The 23,209-nt window shown below is 35.4% G+C and overlaps 1 protein-coding gene across 1 annotated transcript in view; it reads left to right on the plus strand.

The window, feature by feature from the left end:
* The window catches only part of BAZ2B (bromodomain adjacent to zinc finger domain 2B), a 384,241-nt gene extending 368,035 nt beyond the window's left edge, over nucleotides 1-16,206 (plus strand). Inside the window, exons 36-41 of the mRNA XM_077761009.1 lie at nucleotides 1,342-1,652; nucleotides 2,038-2,173; nucleotides 5,550-5,696; nucleotides 10,446-10,711; nucleotides 10,960-11,103; nucleotides 14,804-16,206. Coding sequence (XP_077617135.1) covers nucleotides 1,342-1,652; nucleotides 2,038-2,173; nucleotides 5,550-5,696; nucleotides 10,446-10,711; nucleotides 10,960-11,103; nucleotides 14,804-14,957 — 1,158 coding nt within the window. The 3' untranslated portion in view covers nucleotides 14,958-16,206. The remainder of the gene's footprint in view (nucleotides 1-1,341; nucleotides 1,653-2,037; nucleotides 2,174-5,549; nucleotides 5,697-10,445; nucleotides 10,712-10,959; nucleotides 11,104-14,803) is intronic.
* The last annotated feature ends 7,003 nt before the right edge of the window (nucleotides 16,207-23,209 follow it).

A 23,209-nucleotide genomic window follows, 5' to 3' on the forward strand; every position in this document is an offset into this window, starting at 1 on the left:
GTTAATGAGGAAGAATTGATCCCAGTATATAAGGCAAAGTAATTTTCTCTAAAGAGATTTAATTAAAAGGATAGCGTTCATTTTGTTTTTTATTTACTAACTATCTATTCCACATTAGTCAGTGGACATCACAAAATTAGATAAAAGGTGGTTTCTGCTCTCAGCTTGTCATATAATAGAGAGACAAGACACGTATCCATCTCTGCAGAATCTAGTAACTGATTGCCGAAAAGTATACAGTCACCCATGAATTTAGAAAAAGAATATATAGCTTCTGATGGAGATATGAGAGCAATCAGAGTATTTCATATAGAAGTTGAGTTGGAATTTGAGAAGATGAGGAAGGTTTTGATGGTCAGGGAATAGGTAATGCCATACCAGGAGAAGTGAACAGCACGAATAGAGCACCAGGATCAGGAAGCTCAGAACATGTTTGTGGAGTGACAGGTCATGGAATTTGACTGCAGTGGGAGATATGTAAATGAGAACATGAAAGATAGGGTAGGCTGAGGTACTTGAATGTCATGGTAAAAGTATAGGGAATAGTTAAATAGGGAATCTTTGAAGGATTTAGAACTAGAAGGTTGATATAAACAAGCTGAGTTGTAAGATCATTTATTCAATCGACATACCTATATTAAGTGCCATTTGTTTGCCTTCACTCTCCTGGAGATAAAATGACTAAAAGCAGACATGGTCCCTGTCCTCGTGGAATATAGAGCTAGTGTAAAATTGTGACTACACAAAGCTCTGGAGTATTATGTGGTTCTGTGAGAGCCTGTAATGGGGAGACTTCACCTCCGGAAGGACGTCAGGGAAGAATTCCCTGAGGAAGTAAATTTTAACATGAGAGCTACAGGATGAGTAGAGGTAGGTAGGTGAGGAGGAACAGGGAAAAGCCATACAGACCAGTGTAACAACTTAAGCAAAGCTCGTGTGGCTGAAGGAAGAATGGTAAGTACAAGGACCTGTACAGAAGAGTGGTGGAAAGAATGAAAATGGAAAGGACGAGCAAAGTTTAGAGACTACTAAGAGCTTTCCATTTAAGGGTTCCCACAAAATCAATAAGCATGTATTTTCAAGTCCTTCAGAACACTCTGCTGATTTTCATTATACCTTTCATATCAAAAGTTATTAAACTTTCTTCTTCAATCCTTTCTTACACCTGTTTCTTTTAATTTTCTGTTCTTGTTTCTACCTAACATTAGGAAACACAAGGTAAACGTTCAGTAACGTTCCTTGAGATCAGCTGGTGTCTGCTGCTATGTTTTAAGTACAGGTAATTCACCCGTCAGGCATTTTAAGAGGAAGCCATAATAACATTATTCTCTTGATATATAGGGTTGGATGTGTCCAGAGCCTGCATCAGAAAGGGAGGACTTGGTATATTTTGAACATAAGTCATTTTCTAAGTTGTGCAAGGAGCATGATGGAGAATTTACTGGCGAAGAAGAAAGCAGTGCACATGCACTAGAACGGAAGAGTGACAACCCCCTAGATATAGCTGTAACCAGGCTGGCTGATTTGGAGCGGAACATTGAGAGAAGGTATCTGAAGAGCCCCTTAAGTACCACCATTCAGATCAAACTGGATAATGTGGGCACAGTTACTGTCCCTGCTCCTGCACCATCCATTAGTGGTGATGGTGACGGGTAGGTTATTGAGATTAACTTGAAAAATTATTGTGCTTCTTTGCTAATTGGAGCCTATTTTCTATTGCCTGTTATCTATGTATCTTCTTGTATGTCTGTGATCCATATGGATCATGCTATTTGCATGGTGCTTTGTAAAAACATTTTTTTTTGTTATGTGCGTTGATAATCCTGCAAAGTGATCTTACATTTACCTGGTTGTGACTAAGCTTTGAGGCACGTAGCCACGGTCTGTGCACTACATCAAATTTAGTTGCTTAAACCTTATTCTTATTGGCTGTTACATGTTTTTGTCATTGCTTGGCTTTCAGTGTGATGATTGTTTCACATTCAGTAACCATAAATATGGATATGACCTACTTAATTTTTCTATATTTCAATGCAGAATTGAAGAGGATATTGCTCCAGGGCTCAGGGTATGGAGAAGGGCATTATCAGAAGCTCGCAGTGCTGCACAGGTAGCTCTGTGCATTCAGCAGTTACAGAAATCAATAGCATGGGAAAAATCAATTATGAAAGTTGTAAGTGTTTTCATTTAAGAAATACTATAACTAATTTACTTTGTCCTGTTTTTCCCAACCTCTAAATCTTTCCTAATTATACATTACTTCTTGTCAAAATAATGTATGCTTTACTTGACACTTTGCTTAATTCTTAAATACTGTATTGGTTTGATACTTTTCTCCTTATTTTGAGCTTTTTGAAGGAACCTCCCAAATGTGTTCTCTTGTTTTTTAAAATCTTGATTCGCATTCCATTGAATATTGTTTATAACTCTGAAGTTTTCTTCTGTATTCTGTCAACATAATAGTTGTTAATGTAAATATTTTGAAGACCTTTTCATGCTTGTAAATATTCCAGTTGCAAACATCTGCTACAGACATTCACTGCATCCCTTTTTTAATATTTTTTTTTTAATGTTTAATGTTTATTTATTTTTGAGAGAGACAGACAAAGCATGAGTGGGAGAGAAGCAGAAAGAGAGGGAGACATAGAATCCAAAGCAGGCTCCAGGCTCTGAGCTGTCAGCACAGAGCCCAGCACGGGGCTCGAACCCACGAACCCTGAGATCATGACCTGAGTTGAAGTAGATGCTTAACCGACTGAGCCACCCAGGCGCCCTCATTCACTGCATTCTTAAAATGTCTTTATATTTCTATCAATTTTCTTTTTCCTTTTTTGCAATGCTGAGAAATACTTGGATAAGTAAATATAGGATAAGCAGAGAGCTCTTAGTTTGTGGACTTGATGTCGTGTATTTGGCATCAGATATAGCTGATGTGAAGAATAGATTTTTTTTTCCACTTACAATTAAAACTAGTTTTTCACCTTCTCTGCTCATACCCAAGTACTCATTATCATGTAGTGACCTCTAATTTGTACCAGGCACCAAATACAGTATATTCAAAATAAAAGCTATATTCCATATATCTTCCAGAGAGGTAATTATTTTAAATCATGTTTTCCTTTTGTGGTTTTTCCCCTTCTTCATAAAATATCCATGGAATAATGACTCTGCAGTTTTCACAATCTGCTCTTTTCCAATCCAGATTATGTTTTACAATAAGTTTTAAGACAGTTTTCTGTTCATCTGGTAGCATTTTTACCAGGTAAAAAGAATTTTTCTTCTAGAATTTACTATTAAATCCAGTTTTAAAATCACCTTGGAGAAATCTATTTGGTGAAATCTAGCCTGTAATGGTTAAAAACAATTGAATTCCTACATCAAAATAAAATTCGAACCACTATTTTTCTCACATATACTGTAAGAGTCATCAGATATGGTCAGTTTTGTTATAACCTATGTATAGAAACCTAAAGCTTGTTACCAAAACCTCCCTTTATATTAGTATACTTCAGTCAAAAGCCTTATGTCATTTTTAGCAATTTCGTAAACTGTTCTACATGTTATTAATATACATTTAGCATTATTTAATCCTCTTATAATCTTCATTTTTAAATATTTAAAAATACATTATTTTCTATGAAACTGTCTTGAAAAGAAGGCATAGTTTCATATTCAAAGATTAATGAGCACTTTTTAACCTTTAATCAGAAACGTAATAGAGCCTATACTAATCCTCATAACAAGTCTTAACAAGATTAGAGTATTCAGTTACCTTTAGATATGACCCCTTTGCCAGAGACCAGGCAGGCTTATCAAAGAAAGAAGGAGCTATCATAATTTGCCTCTAGATAATTCTCTGTGCACAGTATGCTTTATATTGTTGGTAATGTTAAGCATAGGCAACATCTACTATTTTATGCTCTACATTTGTTCTACCATATTATGAGCTACTGCTGTGATTTTTCAAGTGTTATAAGCTTGACACCTGCCATCCTTTCTTAATAAGTATCAGAAAAGAATTTTATTTTTAAATCATAAATGTGAGATGTAAGACAGACTTTATAGTATTTTTAGTTATCTGTTATAGAAACAGAATTTAGTTAATGTTCACGAATCTGACTGTTTAATTTTATTGTTATAGGGATTTAAATATAACCTTCCAAATGTTATTTCACAGTGAATATTTACAGTGGAAGTTTTAAAGATGTAGTTTAATTTTGGAGAAATAATACCATGCTAAGGTATTTAGTGATATGGTTTTAGGAAAGGTCATAAAATAATACTGCTGGAATGTTAAACTCTGCTGTTTTTGCTGTTAGCACATATGCCAATTTTAGTATTGTGTATTTTACATATATTTGATAGATTTTTAAGCTGAATAGTGTGTATCTGCATTTTGATAAAATTTTGAAGGTATCGTTGGTGTGTACATACTGAGTTACATGACACTATTTTAGACTTTCCTAGCTTAAGGTTTACTGTTATATTGAAAATTTTTAAAATAGTTTGAACAGTTAAGCTATTTTGTTTTTAAGAGTATAAATATATAATTTTAAATTGATATGATTTATAGTTTAAATGTTTTTATTTTTTTAAATATTGATTACAAGACATTTACTACCGTGATTGAGAGTATAAACTAAAAGTCAAAATATAGTGTTAGTATTTACCATTTTCTAAAGCTGTCTTGAAAATTTTACTTATCTAACTTTGCTTCTTTCTTTCCCTTTGTGAAACTTGTTATATAGAATACGCATGCATGGGGGAGGGTGGAAATCCACTTATAGATTTTAAAGTTCTTAATTGTACTAGAAACTTTTTCACAGAGAAGAAATAATTTTATTTTGTTCTACAAAATAAATCATGACCAATTAAATTATTTGATTTAATTTACTGTATCAGTTTTCTTCTCGTTACAAATCATTTTGTGGGATCCATTTTCTATATTTATGACACATGTTTGATTTGGGTTGAATTCCAAAGCTTCCTGGTTTGGACATATTTTTTAATAAATCACAAAAAATAGATGGATAATTTAGTCAATATACAGGGTCGTCTCTTTATTATTATATATAATTTTGATACTAATACAAGTTTCCTAATTTTGATCTTAAAAATTACTCTAACTCTTACTTATTTCTTTCTCAGGATATCATGAGGATACTAAGATAAGCAAAAGATGAAATACATTAAAAAATTAAAACACCATGTATTAAAGCTATTCATTGCTTTATGTGCTCTAATGTCATGTTAATTATTTCATATGTTAATGTGTACATGCTTCTGAAGTGTGTGCAGGCATTCAACCTCTAGCTTTGTTCTTTGCAGTGTACCCGAAATGTGCATTTACCCCAATTGAACTGCTCACCCCGTCATGTGGTCCATATCTGTGTAATGAGAGATACATAGATGTGTATGGCTACTGTATATTTGTTAGCAAGCGGAATGTTTGTTACTAATATGAATTAGGAATTATGGTGTGTTTAATATCCCAACAACTGTTCTTCATAGCAGAGAGTTAATTTTTAATGATTTCTCATGTATTATAGTACTGCCAGATCTGTCGAAAGGGAGATAACGAAGAACTGCTCCTCCTTTGTGATGGTTGTGACAAAGGCTGTCACACATACTGCCATAGACCCAAGATTACAACCATACCAGATGGGGACTGGTTTTGTCCAGCTTGCATTGCTAAGGTAAGACTGATCTAACAACTAAATTTTTTAACTGCCGGATCAAAATGTAGAGTTATATGGGGATTTTTTTAAGATATAATTCATAGGTCACAAAAATCACGTTTTTAAAGTGTACAATTCAGTGGTTTTTATAACATTCACAAAGTTGTACAACTGTTGCCACTATTTAATTACGCAACATTTTCACGACACCAAAAAAGTGTATCTTTGTATCCATTAGCAGTCACTCCCCATTCCCTGTCTCCCCTTAGCCTTTGGCAAACACTAGCCTACTTTCTGTCTCAGTGGATTTACCTATTCTGGTCATTGCAATATGCTGCCTTTTGTGTCTGACTTCTTTCATTAGCACAGTATTTTCAGGGTTCATTCATGTCCTAGCATGTATCAGTACTTCCTTTTTATAGTCAAATGATATTCCATTATATGGATATACCACATTTTGTTTATCCATTTTTTCAGTTAGTGAACATTTGGGTTGTTGCCATAGTTTGGCTATACAAGTAATGCTGCTGTGAAACATTCATAACTCAAGCTTTTGTATGAATAAATGTTTCCACGTGGGTATATATCTAAGGAGTTAAATTGCTAGGTCATATGGTAATAAGCATACATATTTTAAGTCTCTTTCTGGTCACATTTAAATTAGAAACCTGTAGACACTCCGACCGATTGATTAAAGAGAAGCAATATAATAGAATTACTATAACTTCAAAGTTCTGTGACATATGTATATTAATACTTTATTATGTTTTATTTATATTATTTATATTTTATTTTTTATATTTTACTTTGATAATATAAAATATCTTATTTTATCATATGTTTATATTTTTTAAAATAGATAGTTCCATCTGGTGTTATATTCAGTAGTAATCATTTTTAATTTTTCATTACTCAATTATTTTATCATATCTAGTTAAATGTAGTTCAATAATAATTTTCACTGGTTGTACATAAATTATGTTTTAGTTTCTTAACTGTCAACTTATAGAAATCTTCTCTAAAGCTTCATGAATTGGTGTGTTAATTCTTGCTAATCATCTGGTAGACTGTAGGGGGTTTTATTTTTAATAAATTTGCTTAAATTAGAATTCTGGCTATCTACCATTCAAGGAGAGGTCTAGGAGTCCTAAGATCTATGATCTAATACAAGTGCTTTTATGTAATGCAGATTTCTAAGCCTCTGCTCTCTTTGTTTTTTAAACGCAGTGAATTTGATGTTATGTTTCTTATAGCAATAAAAAATATTAAACATTTGATTTTGATATAAAAATACTTTTTTAATGTTTGTTTTTTGTTGGGGGGGACAGAGGATCTGAAATGGGCTCTGCACAGACAGCAGAGAGCCCATGCGGGGCTCAAACTCATGAACCATGAGATCATGATCTGAGCCAAAGTTGGTTGCTTAACCGACTGAGCCGTCCAGGTGCTCCATAAAAAGCTTTTTAAAGTTAATGTTTTTAAGCCACAGTTTTTATAAATATTTACACTATCTGGCTCTCAGATGTCTATTTATGCATATATCATTGTGATTAAGTATTTTTACTGTACATATATGTGTTTGTACATACCAATATAAATACATACAATTTATTATATTTCTATACTTATTAGATTTATTTATTCTGTATATATCTCACAGGATCATAGAGTCAAAAAGTCATGTGTATGGATATGTATGTACATGCATACATGTACATGTTTATATACAGACTCATAGACACATAAACAAGAGATTTCAAACTCCAGTACCTATAAAAGCTGGGCAAATAACACAAAAGGGTTGGGACTGTGGCAAACAGGAGAGTCCTGCCCTGATTTCAATATTACAGTCATTACTCAATTCCAGCCAGTTGTGGTCATGTAGACATGTGGGCCCAGTGTTCCAGGATCTACCAATATTTCAAGATTATGGACTTTTATGCATATCCTCCCAAATGTTTAACGTTGGCAACAAACTTAGAAGTTTTACAAGCATTATAATGAACCAAACAACAACACATTCTGTGGGCTATTTACAGCCTGTGAGCCACCAAGTAGCAAACTTCTGATATATAAATTATACAGACAACAGGAATGTGCCCTTGTGTGTGTAATTTGATAGGTTCTGCTAAGACATACTGAAGTTCCTCTTTGATTTTGGGTTCTAACAAGATAGAAAAAGGTAGGGAGTGGGACACTCTGTTCAAGAACAAAGTAAATCAGGTAACAGAGTAACTATATAAAAGCTTGCTTTTAAAAGTATGTATGTGGAGTGCCTGGGTGGCTCAGTTGGTTGAGCATCTAACCCTTTTTTTTTTTTCTTTTTTTTTTTTTTTTACAAATAGTTTATTGTCAAATTAGTTTCCACATAACACTCAGTGCTCATCCCCACAAGTGTCTTCCTCCATGCCTATCCCCCCCTCCCCCCCACATCCATCAGTCCTCAGTTTTTGTCAGCATTCAAGAGTCTCTCATGGTTTGTCTCCGGAAATGGTGGGGGAAAGGGAGCATCTAACTCTTAATTTTGGCTTAGGTCATGATCCCAGGGTCCTGGGATTGAGATTAAGCCCCGTGTCTGGCTCCTTGTTGAGCATGGAGTCGGCTTAAAGATTCTCTCCCTCTCCTCTACTCACTTGCATGCTCTCTCGCTCACTGTCTCTAAAATAAATGTGTGTGTGTGTGTGTGTGTGTGTGTGTATACAGTGTAATAGGCAAGCTGATAAACATTATTTATTAAAGAAATATATAAACTTCATTGTCTTTTTGAAACATCACAAAGGCCTTTTGATTCTGTGATTTAAGTTTCATGTTTTCCCACTGCAGTTATGAATTTATTAGAAAGTTATCCCAACTAATAATTTCACCTAAGGAACTAGAAGTTTTGGCCCTTTATTCATGAAGTTTTGTTCTTTTTAAGTGCCATAATTAGTCTAAATTAATTTAATCTTCATTAAATGGACTTTTTCCTCATTACGTTAAGCATTCTCTTTCTGTTTTCTCATGATTTCTGAGTGCTAGAAGTAATATGAAAACTCCAGAATATCAGGTGAATAAAAATTAATAGACTAAATAGAAAGGAGATTTCATAAAACATTTTAATTATTTTAGTTAGTGACAAGGGGGTAGTGATTCTTTAATATGATATGAAGAAGGTATCAGATTGATAGTTTGCTTTATTATTTCAGGCAATTAAAATATCTCCTTAACTATACTTCTAACCTCCCAATAGAGAACCAAATAATTTTAATTGCTTAGGAGCAATTATTTTAAAATATGAATAGAAGAGTTCATGAATTCGTCAAAGAAATTAATATGAAATACTCCAAGGAAATGTTTTCAGCCAAATGTATTTCAAGAATAGAGCCAACTTGAGATTATGGCTAGACCAAATATCTGACTCTACAGTCTGAGATGTTTTTTAACAGTCTGAGTAGGAGAAGTCATTTTTTAAAAGAAGGTTAATACTATTCTGGAAAATCAAAACAAAAACATGCATTACCAGTGACTGCATATCTCTCTCCTATGATCTATTATATTTATTATAGCATTTAACTCTCAAAATACAGACTCATTTCCCTATTTCTAGATGAAGGAGGGGGGCTCACTGTTACATTGATGTGCTGTCTGCAGTTGTAGTTGCATTGCAGGCCACACTGAGATTTTTGTTCATGTAATTTTACAGCTAGAATGACTTTACCAATTGTGTGGCTTACTTTTCTTCTTTTACAGATGAGAAAATAGGGCCTCACAGACATTTTTGTATAAACGCCATAGCTAGTCACTGACAGAGCCATAGCTAGAATTCATAACCTTAAATTTCAAATGTGATCTCTTTTACACTATGTCTTTATTGTTTTCTGCAAAAACAGACATTTCTCTCTCTCTCTCTCTCTCTGTCTCTCTCTCTCTCTGTCTCTCTCTCTCTCTGTCTCTCCCTCATTTTTCACCATTGCTTTGCTCATACCTGGAAAACACAACTTTCTGGAGCTCTGTTTTTCTAGCAAATGCTTTTTTCCCTCCCTTTATATAAAAAAAAAAATAGAGAGGCACCTGTGTGGCTCAGTCAGTTAAGTGTCCAACTTTGGCTCATGTCCATGATCTCACGGTCTGTGGGTTCAAGCCCCATGTCCTGCTTGGTGCTGACAGCTCGGAGCCTGGAGTCTGCTTCATATTCTGTCTCCCTCTCTCTCTGTCTCTCCTCTGCTCATGCTCTCTCTCTCGCTCTCTCAAAAATAAACATTAAAAAAATTCTTTTAAGTAGAGATGTATCAATTTCCAGTAGATTTAATCACATACAAAAGACTTTTTCCTTATTTGACACTTTCTGAGCTATTTTTCAAGATTTTGGCCTAGCTTTTCAACTTCCTCTTCAGGTATCTTATTAATAAGGTCTATATTTCTGTTCATTTTCACCTGTGTTCTTAATTATGTTCTCAAAGATAGTCCTTTTGTACCTTTAAACTCATTTGGTTAGTGCCCTACACTAAAGGATTACTGCTAAGTTCTTTAGTACCAAAGATGGATTACCATGAGATCAGCATCGTCAAATTTTAAGAACTCTTAAGATAGATTTTTCATGCTTTATTAGATTTTAACCTTATGTTATGGGAGAACAAATTCATAGGTCTCTATTAAAAATAAAATTATCAGCCTTCTATATCAGAGATAATATCCTTTTTGTCTTGTTAGACTTTCATAATTTAACATAATAAAAGGTCTGTATATGGTTATTTTCTTATACCTCATTTATTTATTTTTTAATTAAAGGCAAGTGGTCAAACTCTAAAAATCAAAAAACTTCACGTCAAAGGAAAAAAGACTAATGAGTCAAAGAAAGGCAAGAAAGGAACTTTAACAGGGGATACTGAAGATGAAGACTCTGCATCTACAAATAATTCACTAAAGAGAGGAAACAAAGACCTGAAAAAAAGAAAAATGGAGGAAAACACTTCTATTAACTTTTCAAAACAGGAAAGTTTTACTTCTGTTAAGAAACCTAAAAGAGATGACTCCAAAGACCTCGCTCTTTGCAGGTATTATTTCACTTTACACGCACTCATTTTATTTGTTTAGAAACGTTCTACTGTATTAAAGGTTGACTTTTTGACATCTTATACAGATAGAAAAGTGTAAAGTCTATAGTACAAGTAAATGTATTTCACCTTTTTTAATAAATGAATTTGCATTGTTTTTACTTGAAAGATTATAAAAGCTAAGTATTTAATAAAAATAGATCATTCTAAAGCATAGACACTGATTTCAAATATTATTTTCTTTTTAGTATGATCCTTACTGAAATGGAAACTCATGAGGATGCGTGGCCTTTTCTACTTCCTGTAAACTTGAAACTTGTTCCTGGTTATAAGAAAGTTATTAAAAAGCCTATGGATTTTTCCACAATTAGAGAGAAATTAAGTAGTGGACAGTAAGTAAATCATTTCAATTCAATATTTATTCAATGCTTAATATGTGCTGGGTAGTCCTCTAGTGAGCCCAAAATACATTAATTAAAGGTCCTGCCTTTGGAGGGTGTGTGCGTATATGTCTGTGTGTATGTTTGGTTAGACAAGTCAATTAAAATTTTCTGAACAATTAAAAAGCATTGTGATAAAACTGCTTTTGACACTGAAGCCCACCCAACCCAGCCTAAGAGGTAAAAAAAAAAGTAACAGGGAAGTCTCCCAAAGTAAGTAAATAACACAAGCTGGAGCTTGTATCATACATCAGTGGAATATCGATAATATCTCATGTGGATTTAATAAAAGTTGACTGTAATATTTTCAGACTGTTCTAATGTAGAGATAGAAGGTCATTGGAAATTTTAAATATTAAAACTTTTTTTGTGAGTTCCTGGAGAATACTAAAAATGTATTCATTAAAATGTGGAAGAAAACTACCATTCGCTTCTTTCTACCACATTCTCTTTGTGATCCTACCCAAAGAATAAAGTGACTTCCTGGTCACAGTTAATGATATTTGTTAGACTACCTCAAACTCCCACCAGGAAGTAGCAGCTGTTAGTGGAATTCAGTTGGCTCTGAACAGTGGCCCATTTTGGAGCCACAAAAATGAGGCTGTTCACTTACCAAATAAGCCCACACAAAAGCATCCCACATGTGAATGGCCAGGAGCTGTGAGCTCATGTGTTCTCTTTTCCATTCTCCTCTGCTCCTCTATTCCTTCATACTGGTTTAGCCTAATTTACCCTGTGACCATAATTTTAGGCAAAGTCACAAAAGATATGGAGAAAGAAGGAATTTTACATTGAAAGAATAACTAAGATAAATTTTAATTACATTGTTGTTGTTTTTGTTGTTGTTATCCTTATAGCATAATATGTTATTTAGTTCCTCCTAACTGTTCTTTTGGTGAAAATCATTGTGCTCCCTAATTTACATTCAGTGTAAACTTAACTCATAATAATCAGTGTCCTTCTCATATGTATGAAAGGATTTGAGAGACTGATCAAATGATTAACTTGTTTCTTTGGAGACTGAAATATCAGTCTTTCAAAAGATTTTTGTCTCTTGTTTTATTTTTTAAAAAATTATAGAAGGGTCCTACCCCATATCAGAAAACATTTAAAATTATTAAAACTATTGGTTCTACTGTGAACCAAAAAGCAATAGTTGCTGTCTGCATATGAACTAGATCTTTTGCTTTTTCTTTCAAAACAATCAGATATTTAGGTGGGCAGCATCATGGATTTTATAGTCAACATGGCCACGACAAGACTTACACAGTGTCTCCAATTCCTGGATAGAGTATCAACCTAATCCTCCAAATCCCCAAAATAAACACTAACGCAGAGCTTAGACATTACCAAATATTAGTGCTCCCAGAGCTTAGACATTACCAAACATTAGCGCTCCCTGTTGAGAATGAGTCCTGGCGAATGGACGAAGTCACAGCAGAAGCAGGTGGAGAGAGGGAGGCAGTTCCCTATAATCCTGTTTGTGATGCCAGCTGTGTGGGAGGTAAAATTTAGTGGATTCAAACCCTTCTAAATCCAAGTTGTTTGATTAAACCCAAACTAACAAGTTGGAACCAAAACTCATAAACATTATTTCAAATGTTGAAACTAGAAATTTATAAAATAGAGTGGAGGAAGTACCTACTTAATGACTCTTTCTGGGTTCCTTATGCTGCTCCATCTTTCTATAAAGGAAGAGGCACAAGATGTAAGAATAGTATTTGTTTCACCTGGTGTTCTTTCCTGGAGTCTAGTCTCCCCAGCACTAATCATTCACCTTTACTTATACTAAGGAACAGTCTAAAGAGATAAATGTTTCTCAAAATAACCATAAAATATTTTATAAAAATTATTCCCACACCTATTGTATGATTCTGTTTATTTTAAACTTCCAGAGTAGATAAATCCACGGAGAAAAAAAGACAGATTAGCGGTTGCCAGAGCCAAGATAGGGAAAGATGGAGATTAACTGCTTAACGGATACATGGTTTCCTTGTGGGGTAATGGCAATGTTTTGGAAATAGAAGTGGTAACAGTAAATGTCATGAATGTACTAAGTGCCACTGAATTGTCCACCTTAAAATGAATGGGTAACTTTGTTTGTGAATTTGCCTTTGTTAAAAAATAATTCCCAGAAGAACGGGAAAATGGGTGAGGTGACATAATTTCTGAATTAATTTTGTGAGCTCATTGCAGATAGAGAAAAGTTACTTCTTTTATTATGGCACATAGTAGAAGAAAGTGGTAAGGAGTGGAAGACTATACAAGGTATTCCATCAAAGAAATAATTCCACTTTTGCCAGGTCTCAGTTTCAGTGTGTACTTCATGGGTATCTCTAATAGGTAAATTATTTTAGTATCTAACTTACCATAAGCTAGAATTAATTTAAATTTCCAGAAGCCCTCTTGAACTGTATTGGTTTGGCCTGAGTTGGCTTGAAACAAACCACTCTTTTTTTTAACCAATGAGTTTAGGCAGATTCATTCACCTTTCTGTTCTTTTCTCCATGTTCTTACAGAGAAAGAGGATTGGACTTATTCAACCAAAAAAGCACTTGAAACCACAGTGCTTCCTATGGAAAGGAAGGTCCTCATAATGTTACCTCTGATGAAGGGATAACATTTTTTTTTACTTATTTTAGATTATCATACTCCAGTGCTTTAGCAAAAGAGCACATTTGAAGAGAAAAGAACAGAAGTGGGAAATGGGGCAGATTTAACACAGAGCAATATGTCCTGTGATGTATGTAAAAGCTATAGGGCAAGTGTAACGTTTACAGTACATAAGAAGTATTTATATTATTTCTATTGTGACTAAATATTTTTGTTAATGTTTTATTTATTTCTGAGAATGAGAGACAGCATGACCAGGGGAGGGTCAGAGAGAGAGGGAGATACAGAATTTGAAACAGGCTCCAAGCTCTGAGCTGGCTGTCAGCACAGAACCCGACATGGGGCTTGAACCCATGAACCCTGAGATCATGACCGGGGCTGAAGTCGGACGCTTAACCGACTGAGCCACCCAGGTGCCCCTATTGTGACTAAATATTTTTTTACATTTTTATGTTTATTTATTTTTGAGAGGGAGAGAAAGACAGTGTGATCAGGGGAGGGACAGAGAGAGTGGGAGACACAGAATCTGAAACAGGCTCTAGGCTCTGAGCCATCAGCACAGAGGCTGACACAGGGCTCGAAACTATGAACTGCGAGATCGTGAGCTGAGCCCGAAGTCGGATGCTTAACTGATGGACCCACCCAGGCGCCCCACGACTAAATATTTTTGAATGTGGATGATAGGGTACCACAGTTGGTCAGAGGACCTAATTAATCAGTCAAGTGGAATGAGTCTTGGAACAGAGAACTGTGTACAGGTCAAACAGGAAATTGGATGTGGCGGAAATGCTAGTTAGTTGAACTATATCTTGATCTTCAGAGAAATGTGTTTTTTCCATTTAATCTTTTCAAATCCTATATGGTTCAGAACACATGCAATTTTTTAAATGTTTAAGAGAGTACAATATGTTTTATGTCAGTTTAAATGTAATTATCCTAATCTTTTTTTGTTTCACTTTACCTTTTATTACATCTTCATTTGTTTATAAAACAAAGCCACCCTATAAACACAGCCTCTAAATCATGTGTTTTCTTTCAGATATCCAAACCTTGAAACCTTTGCTGTAGATGTCAGGCTTGTTTTTGACAACTGTGAAACATTTAATGAAGATGATTCTGATATAGGCAGAGCTGGCCACAGTATGAGGAAGTATTTTGAAAAAAAGTGGACAGATATTTTCAAAGTGAGCTGAAGTTATAATAACCTCTCTTTTATTTTTTCCTTTTAAACAAGGACAAATGAGACCAGCAATGTGAACTGTATTTACATAAATGTGCAAGGCACATACATAATGACTTTTTTTTTCCTTCAAATAAGCATCACAAAACGAAAGTAATCAGAAGAATGATACCATTTTTAAAGGCTTCACTCCTACAACAACCAAGGCCCTTGGTTATTGGTTTGTGTGATTTATCAGCTAATTTAGGTAGAACAGGGAAGCACACCCAAAGAATTTTCAAAGGAAAGGGTGTTATAGTGCAATAGCAATTAAAATATATCAAATCGCACTGAATATTCAACACCAGAGCTCTAATGTGGGAAATGGTTCTCCTTTCCCTCTCAATAAATATCTATTTTTCATTTTTTTACTTTGTAGTTTATTTTTTAGTGAATGTATTTAATTTTATGAATTATTTATGATTAAACCACATCCAGAATCTTCGTTTTCTGTGAAAAGGAAGAACTAGAAAATTGCTTTAAATCTTGAAAATACAACAAGGAATGTTTTAAAATATAAAACAAAGCCAAGTTAAACTGTTTACACTGATGTGCTATAAAGCACCAAAAATAAACTTTACTGTAGAGTTACAAGTACATTTATATATATATATATACATATATATATATGTTGCTGCATCACTTGTGTAGTTAAATTGTATTTCAAGACAGTGAAGAAAAATTGACATGTATATACTGTTCATTATTGTTTATATTAAGTCTTGTTTTAAATATGTATTATGTGTATATATTGTTTGGAGACATTATTGTTTATGCCTTAGAAGGACTGTAGCATTTTATTTTAGTCTGAAGGTAATTATAGCTACACAGCTTGTACAGTAATTATCCTCTACCAACACTGTGGCGTCTCCTTGATCTCGGTAGTGCCTGCCTTTGAAACAGGGTGTAGGGGATATTAGTTTTCCATTTTTCTATTTTGTTATATAATTTTAAGCCACCAGGGCCTAAATTAAAGTATAATCATTTGTATCCATGTGGAATAAAATTGTGACAATTTCCTACACACACAGTATTTTTTCATAGAAACATTTCCTTCCCATTTGCCTTGCCTCAGAAATAAATTTAAAAGACATTTGTAACCACTGTGTTTTATCTACTGTGTGTTGTGGTGGCCTGTTGGAGGCAAATAGATCAGAATTTTTTTTGTACCTATGTAAGAGTACTTGAAGTTTTATTTAAAATAAAATGTTGTGAAAAAGGTAGCATCCTTTTTTTTAGGAGTGTTATTTTTCACTACTATGTGTGGCACGGATACAATAAAAGACTTTTACAAACTAGTTTTTTAGTTTTTCTTAATGAACCTGAAAATACTAATTTAAATTTGATTTTTACAAAATCATAAAGGAGGAACAGCAGACTGTAGCTCAGAGAACAGTGGACTGGATGGAGGAAGGTGGTTTTAAGTCAAGTGCTGTGACTTTCATCTCTGGACAGCATTTTATTATGTTGGGTTTTTTTCCATATATTTTCAATACGAAAATTTTAGAATACATTTTAAAAGTCTTATTCCGAATGTGAAATGTCTCTACTGGTAGACATATAAACCCAGTTGTCAATAAGAAAATTGATCATATAAATTAGTCTGATAAGTCATGAGCTACAGATTGAAGTTTTCATGAAATATGATTTGATGCCTCCTGGGCTCTGAGGAATCAGTGGTGAAGAAGACAGGCACAGGCCCTTTGTGGAGCATACAGCCTAGTGAAGATGCGGTCCTGAGACAGTGTCCTTAGAGAATGCTTTTAATAGTGAAGGAAGAGTAAAAAAGTTTTGAAGAAAATATTACTCACTTTAAAATGCTTCAAAGCCACCGAGTATTTTCCAAAATTTCTAGATTGTTTGTGGAGACTTCTATGAAAATCAGCTGTTGTTATGTAAATATGTCAGTTTATGTTAACCAAATACTGCACTGATGCCTTAAGGGGCTGGTGCTTCATCAAAAAGACTATGTGAAGAAAATAACAAGGTGGTGCCGTGAATAAAGTGTCTGGTTTTCGTGTTTATGGAACTGCCGGATGCTCCATGGGGAGTCTTCTTCATGGGGGTGTTGTGCCTTAGGGATGATACTTGCTTACGTTAATTTATATTAGATGGTATATAAGCAGCTTGATAATAATATGTCTGGTGTCTGAGGAGCTCATAAATGAGAAATAAAATACTTAAACACACAAAGCACGATTTTTCAAGAGTGATAATTTTCTTTTAAAAATAAATGTCACTGAAAAAAGGAAATCTTGGTAAATACTGGCTCCTTTATTTATATTTTTAATTTTTTAAGGTATATTTCTTTTTAAGAGAGAGACAGTGCACAAGCAGGGGAGGGACAGAGAGAGGAAGACACTGAATCCAAAGAAGGCTACAAGGCTCTGAGCTGTCAGTACGAGCCTGACAAGGGGCTCAAACCCACGGACTATGAGATCATAACCTGAGCTGACCAATTGAGCCACTTAACCAACTGAGCCCCCCAGGTGCCTAATACTGGCTCCATTAGATTAGCATCTTCATGGTTGTTACTCAACAGAGATAGGTGTCCAAGAAGTGGGCATGATCGGAAAAGGGGAATTGGTCTAGGTAACAATCGTTACTATACATTTGTGGATCCTTTGTTTTGTGAACTAATCTTGCACTGAAAGTACCCTGGGTTGGGTATATCTTCAATGAACCAATATCATTTTTCTCTTTAAATATAAAAACATTTTCCTTACCCTCTGCTATCACACAATTACAAGTATATGGAACATACTTTAAGATAAACCCAAACCCTCTCCACTTAAGTTTTGATGGCTCTGTAAATTATAAAACACTGGCTTGCCTGCATATTTAGAGTTAGATTATTACTCAAGGAGTAACAAACCAAGAATAACTGAACAATACACTACTATTAAACACAGAACAATCATCAGTTTGAAATATGTAGAGAATAATATTTATTTAGTTGCTAACCATAGTGAACAGTGAAAGTGTATCTATGGGTATACTTGAATCATAATAACTAACTTACTGTAAATACAAGATGATTGCTTTTTCTTGTTTCAACCCCAAATGAAATTTGTTAAAAACCACTAATTTAATCAAAATTAGGAGAATCTAATCTGTCGTTGGTACTTTATGCACCCCCTCTGTGTTCCTCCTCTTTTCCATTACCTCCAACCCTTTCAAGAAATTTAAAATCCCACTCATCTAATTTCCCTGTAAACACATTCTCAACCCGGAAATCTGGTATCAATCATTTACGCCTTCTGTAAATTTTATTTGTAGACTCCCTTTCTTCTTATTTGTATCTTAAATATTTCCATTTGAGAAATGACAGATGTGAATGTTCTGTTAAGAGAATTTCATGCCAACAAGGAGACAAAGGAGGTATTTTTAAGAGAATCAAAACTCCCCTTCCATAATTATGACAAAAAAAAAAATACACCACCAGGAAACTAGTAGAATCTGATCTACTAGGAACTTTGCTTTAGTGAGAGATCTCCTAAACCTGTGTGGGCTACACTACTGCTCCACCTTAAAAAAAATGTTAACCCCCAACTGTATAAAATTTAGATAATTCCTCTTCTCAATTGATGTCACATTCTTCACATTGTTCTTATAAAGATTTTCTTTTATTTTATTTTTAGTTCTTCATTCAGCAACTCTTCAATTTCCTTTCCCCCATGTACAAATACTTTGATATGTCTTTACAATTAGCCTTCTATATATTTATTTAGCAACACGTGTGTCTTTTCAAATATACAGTGTGAAAGCATAGTGGTTTTTTTTAACTTTATCAGTTCCATTATGCTATAAATTTAATTGTTTTTCTTTTGAGTTACAAAGACTAATGTGTCCATCTAGTTCATTACTTTTGATTGCTGCACAGTATTCCGTCACAGGCTCATACCACATTTTGCCTTCAAATTTCTCTAAGAATGAAAACCTAAATTTGCAGTGAATGTCATACATATCTTTTATGGGCCCATGTGTGGAAGCCAGATTCCAAGATGTTTCCAAATGATCTTCTTTTTCTGGTATTCATGCTCTTGTATTATCCTTTCCCTCATTGTATCAGGGTTAGCCTGGGTAACCAACATAAAATGGCAGAGTGATGGCCTGTGCATTCCCAGACTAGGTCATAAAATACATTGCTGCTTTCACTTTGTTTTCTTGGATCACTTGCTCTGGGTAAGCCCAACTATTGTGTTATGAGGAGACTCCAGCTCCCATCTGGAACAGCCAATAGCTGGCACCAGCTTGCAAGCCATATGACTGCAGCATCTTAGAAGTGAATCCTACAGCCCAAGTTAAAACATTCAGATGACTGGAGCCCTAGCCAACATCTGGACTACAATTTCATTAAAGATCCTGAGCCAAAACTACCCAACTAAGCTACTCCTGAGTTGTTGTTTTTAATTGAAGGATAGTTGACATATTAGTGTCAAATGTACGTCATAGTAATTTATTTTTGTATACACTATCAGATGATCTTCACTATAAATGTAGTTACTGTCTGTCACCATATGAAGTTATTACAATATTACCAACTATGTTCCATATGCTGTATGTTATATCCCTATGACTATTTTATATCTGGAAGTTTCTACCTATTGCAGCCCCCTCAAACCCTCTCTCTTCTGATAACTGTTTCCTTTATGAATCAGTTTCTGTTTTGTTTGTTTTGTTTTCCACATATAAGTGAAATCATTGGTATTTGTCTTTGGCTTATTTTACTTAGCATAATACCCTCTACATCCATCTATATTGTCACAAATGGCAAGATTTTATTCTTTTTTATGGCTAAGTAATCTATTCAGTTGTGTATGTGTGCATACAACATATCTTCTTTGTCCATCTGTTGACAGACATTTAAGTTGTTCCTATATCTAGGCTATTGTTACAGTGAGCATAGGGGTGCATACATGTCTTCAGATTGGTGTTTTTGTTTTCTTCAGATAAGTAACCAGAAATGGAATTGCTGGATTGTGTGGTATTGTTTTAATTTTTTGAGAAAACTCCATACCGTTTTCCATAGTGGCTGTACCCGTTTATATTCCCAACAGTGTACAAGGGCTCCCTTTTCTCTACATTCTAGCCAATACTTGTTATTTTATGTCTTTTTGATAACAGCCAATCTAACCAATGTGAGGTAATATCTCATCGTTTGATTCGCAGTTCCCTGATGATTATACATTGAGCACTTTTTCATATGACTATTGACAATCTGCATTTCTTCTTTGGAAAAATGTCCATTCAAATCCTCTGCTCATCTTTTAATTGGGTTGTTTTTTGATATAACATTGTGTATTCTTTATATATTTTGGATTTTAATCCCTATCGGATGTATGTCTTGCAAATATCTTCTCCCATGCAGTAGGTTGCCTTTTTGTTTGGTTAGTGGTTTTCCTTCATGTAATGAAATTTGATGTAATCCAATTTATTTATTTTAGGTTTTGTTTCACTTGCCTGAGGAGAATTGTCCAAAAAAATATTGCTAAGATTGATGTCAAAGAGCTTACTGGCTATGTTTTCTTCTTGGGGTTTTATAGTTTCAGGTCTCTCATTCAAGTTTTTAATCCATTTTTAATTCATTGTTGTATATGGCATAAGACAGTGATCCAATTTCATTATTTTTCATGTAATTGCCTAGTTTTTCCAACACCATGTATCAAAGAGACGGTCTTTTCCCCATTAGATATTCTTGCCTGCCTGATCATAGATTAATTGACCCTACATGCATAATTTTATTTCTGGGTTCTCTATTCTATTCCATTGATCTAAGTGTCTGTTTTCATGCCAGTACTATACTGTTTTGATTACTATAGCTTTGTACTATAGTTTGAAATCAGTAACTGTGATCCCCTCAGCTTTGTTCTTCTCTTTTTTTAATGTTTATTTTTTTAATTCTTTTATTTATTTTTTTTACACATAGTTTGTTGTCAAATTGGTTTCCACATAACACCCAGTGCTCATCCCCACAAGTGCCCTCCTCCATGCCNCCGGCTCTTGTTGGTTTTAAAGACCTGTTATGCTCTCTGTTTCACGAGCGCTGCTATATCCAAGAAGACTGTTTGACTGTACAGGACCTACCTTTCAAAGAGTGTTTTTTGAATGGTATCTCTTGGTCTTCCTTGTTGGGACCTTGGTTATTTTATTTTCCTATTCGTAGTGATATTTGGGACTCTCCACCTTGTGTACTCTGGCTTGTTTCTTGAGGTAGCCCTGGAAAAGAAAACAGACAGACAAACACACAGGGAGCAGGAGCACACAAACGCACAGGCTAATTCAACTAACATGCAAAGCCAGTGGGAAAACGAAAAAGTTAAGAGAAAAGACGGAGGAGGGAGGGAGAATAATAGGGAGTATAAAATACATAAAAGGGTCAAAAAGGAGAAAAGAAAAGGAAAAAAGAAGAAAACCAATGGACAAAGAACGGTTTAAAGCATATAACCGGATTTCCCAGCTACATCTACATTCCCAGATGTAGAATTTACATCTACAGAATGGACTCGTTGTGATTGTTTAAGCAAGCCGGCGACCAGAGTTAATCAGGTCAGTGTTCTGGGGAAATAGAAAAGAGAAGAAGAAAAAAAAAAAAAAAGGAGGAGGGCAGCTCTCAAGTAGGGATGGGCATGGCGTGATCCAATGTCTCAGGTGGGAATCCTGCCTTGGCGGTTGTGGGGAGGAGAGTGACGGTGCTCCAGTCCCTTCTTGAACCAAGAAGGCGAAAGCTGCACCTTGCTTTTTTTGGGCTTGTAAACTCCCCGTACCGGGGGCGCAGCCAAAGTTGGTTGCACTCTTCAACTCAGGCCTGTCCCAGTCTCCAAATCCCAGTCCGCGTGCCCTGCTGAAATTGCCTTAGACACAGCTTCCCAGGCAACCCCCTCGGGGCAATTCCAGGCCCCCTGCAGAGCTCTGGGGGCGGAGTCAGAATCGCTGCTTCTTTCTCTGGATCGGGCTGGCGAGCATGGGCAGCGCCTTGCCTGCTGGGTGGCCGAGCCTGCTGGAGTGAGGAAAACCAGGTCCCTCTATGGCTCGTCACCCGAAACATGAACTCACAGGCAAATTTCCCAGTTTTTAGTTCTTTGCCTTCCCTCTAGAGTTCCAGCCAGCCAGAAGCGCGGACGCCCGGTGTCCGCGCGGCTCTTTCAGGGGCCTAAGCCGCCCAGGAGGACAATGGTGACCGGCGCGCCGCTACTCTGAAGTCCAGCCCGCCAGGAGCCAGCACAAAGCAGCAGTCTGTGCGCTCAGGCCCCCCTCCACCCCCCGGGACCAGTTGGCGCGAGGGGACCTGGAGTGCAGGTATTTGGCAAGTATGGTCTTTCTATACCTAGAGCGGAGGTTTTTCCCCCCGAACGGAGGTTTTTCTGTTTTGGACTCTTTTTTCCCTCTCACCCCCCGTAGAGGGTAGAGGGGGATCGCCTCCGACCCTGGAGTCTCGGATCCCGGCCCGATTTTATCTTCCCCAGTTCGCACTCACGTTAGAAGGCTTTCTCAGTGGATTCTGCGTCCTTTTTCTCCCAATCTCTCAGGTTTTGTAAGGTTTCCAATGGCTTCAGATCTTTTCCATGTGAGGTATGGGCGTGAGTGCAAGTACGGAGCTCCTTACTTCTCCGCCATCTTGCCCCCTTGTTCTTCTTTCTTAAGATTGCTTTAGCTATTCCAGGTATTTGTGGTTGCATACAAATTTTAGGATTGTGTGTTATTTTCTGTGAACAAAACCATTGATATTTTGTGAGGATTGTACTGAATCTGTAGATTGTTCTTGATCCTATGGACATTTTAACAATATTCTTCCAGTCTATGAGCACAGAATATCTTTCCATCTATTTGTGTCTTTCATCAATGTTTATAGTTTGGTGTACAAGTCTTTCACCTTGGTTAAATCTATTCCTAGTATTTTATTCTTTTTTGTGTGTGTGTGAAATTGTAAATGGGATTATTTTCTTATTTTTTGTTTGATAGCTTATTACCAGCATATAGGAATGGAACTGATTTCTACATATTGCTGAATTAGTACACAAACTATGAGATAATAAATATTGTTTTAAGTCACTCAGTTTTGAGTAATTTGTTACATAGCAATAGAAAACTAACAGATTGCGATAAGAATTTCTCTAGGATCTACACAGGTATGTGTACACTTTCCATGTTTTTGCCATACTTCTCTCCAGATGATTGTACCAGTTGACACACCTACCAGCAGTGGAAGAGGACTCTTCTTTCCTA

This window comes from Crocuta crocuta, unplaced genomic scaffold, assembly GCF_008692635.1.
Source record: "Crocuta crocuta isolate KB4526 unplaced genomic scaffold, BGI_CrCroc_1.0 scaffold153, whole genome shotgun sequence".
Lineage (NCBI taxonomy): Eukaryota > Metazoa > Chordata > Mammalia > Carnivora > Hyaenidae > Crocuta > Crocuta crocuta.